A 3,938-nucleotide genomic window follows, 5' to 3' on the forward strand; every position below is an offset into this window, starting at 1 on the left:
TCTCAGCTCTGTGCACCGTGCAAAGCCTTTCCCACAGTCAGCACAGCAGAACGGCCACTCCCCAGTGTGCGTACACTGGTGCAGGGTCAGTCTGGAGGCAGTGCAGAATCCCTTACCACATTGGGCACAACGGTGCGGCCGCTCCCCAGAGTGTGTGCACTGGTGTATTCTCAGGGTTGAGCCATCTGCAAAGCCCTTGCCGCAGTCAGCACAGCGATGCGGCCGCTCCCCGGTGTGCGTGCGCTGGTGTGCTCTCAGGTGTGCAATCTGTGCAAAGGCCTTGCCGCAGTCAGCACAGCGATGCGGCCGCTCCCCGGTGTGCGTGCGCTGGTGTATTCTCAGGTTTGAGCTCTCTGCAAAGCCCTTGCCGCAGTCAGCACAGCGATGCGGCCGCTCCCCAGTGTGTGCGCGCTGGTGTCTTCTCAGGTGTGAGCTCCGTGCAAAGGCCTTGCCGCAGTCAGAACAGCGGTGCAGCCACTCCCTGGTGTGCGTGCACTGGTGCTGGTTTAGCGCAGAGCGGTTGCTGAACCTCTTGTCGCAGTCAATGCAGTGGTGGGGACGCCAGCCCATGGGCAGTCTCTGGTGTGTAGCAAGGTCTAGTCTCTGGCTGAGTTTATCCCGGGGACGGACTGCGTCCTGTGCATGGATCCTTCTATGGGATGTGGAATCTTGCCTCCCTGCCGTGCTTTCCCCACATTCAGACTGTGTCCGCGTTCCCCCCAGGATCCCGAGCCCTGCTGGAGAGAGCTCACAGTTAAGGCTACAGGTTTGTCAAGGATGGAAAATGTCACGGATGGAGCGATTTCCCCATTTGTCCATGACTGTTTTTTGGACGGGTGCCTCACCCTGCAATGGCGGCTCCTGTCTCACAGGCCTCTCTCTGGGTACTGAGACCTGGTCTGCGGGGTTACAGTGCCACTCAGATTTGCCCCTGCCCCCAGTGATAATGGTAGGGGAAGGAGGCCAAACTTCAGTGAATGGCCTTGCCACCCAGATCCTCTCTAGCCCGCACCAGCCCCTCTGCACCAGGCTGGGGTCAGGATTGCAGCACTGGGGGAAGTGCTGGGCAGGTGCCCCATGGGCAGGGCGAGGAGGAGGGCAGGTTTTGTTAAAAATCAGGGAGCAGTCACAGGAAGTTTAATGATCTGTGACTTTTACTAAATGTTCTGTAATTGCCCTGTAATTTTTGATACAAAATGCCATGACAAATCTGCAGCCTGACTCAGGGTGGTTCTATCCTATGTTGTTTGTGCAGTGCCTAGGGAGGGGCTGGCAGACACGTGGAGTGAGCAGGCAGACACCGCTCAGCTCTGCTGCGCTGCCGGGGCCCTGGGTCTGGGGTGGGAGGGGGCGGGGGCGGCAGGTGGGGCCAAGAGAGAGACCCGGCCCCAAAACTTCTGGAACCCCGCAGGCCACATTGGGGAGGTTCGCGGGCAGCAGAGTTTGAGACCCCTGACCGAGAAGGAAATAAAGTAATAAGTAACAGTCAGCATGGATTTGTCAAGAACAAATTATGTGTAACCAACCTAATATCCTTATGGACGATTCAAAGTTGGGTGGGGTTGCAAGCGCGTTAGAGGACAGGATTAGAACGTAAAGTGATCTTGATAAACTGGAGAAATGGTCAGAATTGAAATGACTGCTTAGGAAGGAGTACTGCAGAAAACCATCTGGGGTTATAGTGGATCACAAATTAAATGAGTCAATGTAATACTGTTGAAAAGAAAAAAAGCAAATACATCTCTACCCCAATATAACGCTGTCCTCGGGAGCCAAAAAAATCTTACCGCGTTATAGGTGAAACCGCGTTATATTGAACTTGCTTTGATCCGCCGGAGCGTGCAGCCCCGCCCCCCCAGAGCACTGCTTTACCGCATTATATCCGAATTTGTGTTTTATCGGTCGGGTTATATCGGGGTAGAGGTGTATCATTCTGGGATGTATTAGCAGGAGTGTTGCAAGCAAGATGTGAGAAGTAATTCTCCTACTCAGAACTGGTTAGGTCTCAACTGGACTACTGTGTCCAGATCTGGGCCCCGCACTTCAGAAAGGATGTAGACAAACTGGACAGGGTCAGAAGAGAGCAATGAGAATGATTAAAGATCTAGAAAACATCACCTACGAGGAAAGATTGGATGTGTTTAGTCTGTCGAAGGAAAGACTTAGGTGGGCTTGATAACAGTCTTCAAGTACGTAAAAGGTTGTTACAAAGTACAGGGTGATAAATTGTTCTCCTTATCCACGGAGGCCAGGAGAAGTAGTATGGGCTTAAATTGCAGCAAGGGAGATTTAGGTTAGATATTAGGAAAAACTTCCAAACTCTAAGTGTAGTTAAGCACTGGAACAAATTACCTGGGATGGTTGTGGAATCTCCATCATGGGAGGCTTTTAAGAGCAGGTTAGACAAACACCAGTCAGTCATGGACTAGATAATACTTAGTCCTGTTTCAGTGCAGGGGACTGGACTAGATGACCTACTGAGGTCCCTTCTAGTCCTACATGTCTATGATTTCTAGGATTCATAGATATCAAAGCCAGACAGGCTCATTGTGCCCATCCAGCCTGGCTTCCTGCCTAACCCAGCCAGAGAAACTCCCCCAGTGATTCCTGCCTCCAGCCCAGTAACTCCTTCCCCTCCAAAATAAATACTGGCCCCTAATTCCCGGCCTCCATTGGTCCCCTTCAGTTCCCAGCCAATGAATCTCACTCTGCCTTTGCCTTCTACATTAAGGAGCCATCCACTAGCAGGTGCGTAAATCAGAAGGGATTGGATTATTATGACTCGCCTCGGGATGGGCTCTCAGGCCCTGAGGTTTCCCTGGAGTCCTCAGCATCCTGGATCCAGAGCTCTGCCTCGCCTACCTCGATCCGGTGGATTAAGTCCGGTGTGGAACCTGAATAGCCTGTTTGGGGGGAATGAATCAGTTTTATTACTAAAGTTTTGGGGGTAGGGACTCATTTCTATGTTAGTGCAACCCAGTACAAGAGGGCCCCGATCTCGGTCAGTGTTTGCCTGCGCAGCACTGGGCGCAACAAGGCCCCCATCTCGGACACTACTTGAGAGGAAAGCACAGGAGATCCCAAGCAGGAGAATAATGAAATAAACCTTCCTTAGAGGAGATTTTGTCCCGTGTCCCGCCAGGCAAGTTCAGTTCACACTATGAAGCAGCAACGTCTATGACCCTTCTCAATTTGCTTTGGGGCTGAGTCGTGGCAGGTGTCACTGTTATACAGACCTATCATTTTTTTGCTTAGGGTGCAAGAATTGTTGAAAATGTATGGCTAAGATTATGATATTCATTCTTTTTGGGGCGGTGGGGAGCTGTTTTCTTCCTGCTTTATTAGTCTTATTTGCTCATGTGCTGTTTGCAACCAGCCCTGTGCCAGGACTGAAGTAGGTAAACAAGTTACACTAAGATTAGCCCCAGGCTCTGTAGCCCTGATTTCTTCTTTAACAGGAAGCCGAAGTGAAAGAGGCTGACATTTGCAACTACTTGGGCATGTGGTGGCACATGGCAGGTGAGGCAACAAGGGAACCCAGACATTTCACAGCTGTGAGTAAAGATAAATAAGTCCTTACCCAGGGAAATGAGGGCCCAGTAATTCCTCAGCATCTGGTCCCGGTACAGCTGCTTCTCTGGCGGGGATAAGAGCTCCCACTCCTCCTGGGAGAAATACAGAGCGACGTCCTCAAACGCCACCTGGAGCTGCTGGCACAAGCGTTACACACTCAGCACCATCCGCTCCAGCCCCCAGCCCGGAGTCTCAGCAGGGGACACGGTTTCTAGGGGAGCGACTCCCAGGGAACCCCCAGCCCAGCAGCTCTGACCCAGGGAGACTCCCCCCCACCCCGCACAGCTCCCCCAGAGACTCGGGGCCCTGCTGGCCGGGGACAGGAGTCGCCCTCGGCTCCCCACGGGGCTCTGGGGCGGGGCGCT

At 52.7% G+C, this 3,938-nt stretch overlaps 1 protein-coding gene across 1 annotated transcript in view; it reads right to left on the reverse strand.

Moving 5' to 3' along the window:
• Nucleotides 1-2,898, reverse strand: part of LOC112125689 (zinc finger protein 239-like) — a 3,935-nt gene extending 1,037 nt beyond the window's left edge. The window contains exons 1-2 of the mRNA XM_029914101.1: nt 2,787-2,898; nt 1-734 (exon numbers count right to left, since the gene is read on the reverse strand). The exon at nt 1-734 is cut by the window's left edge and continues 1,037 nt beyond it. Of these exons, the coding sequence (XP_029769961.1) occupies nt 1-570 (570 nt within the window). The 5' untranslated portion in view covers nt 571-734; nt 2,787-2,898. The remainder of the gene's footprint in view (nt 735-2,786) is intronic.
• Nucleotides 2,899-3,938: the final 1,040 nt, after the last annotated feature.

The sequence above is a fragment of the Terrapene carolina genome, unplaced genomic scaffold, assembly GCF_002925995.2.
Source record: "Terrapene carolina triunguis isolate 2854851 unplaced genomic scaffold, T_m_triunguis-2.0 Scaffold30624, whole genome shotgun sequence".
Classification (NCBI taxonomy): domain Eukaryota; kingdom Metazoa; phylum Chordata; order Testudines; family Emydidae; genus Terrapene; species Terrapene triunguis.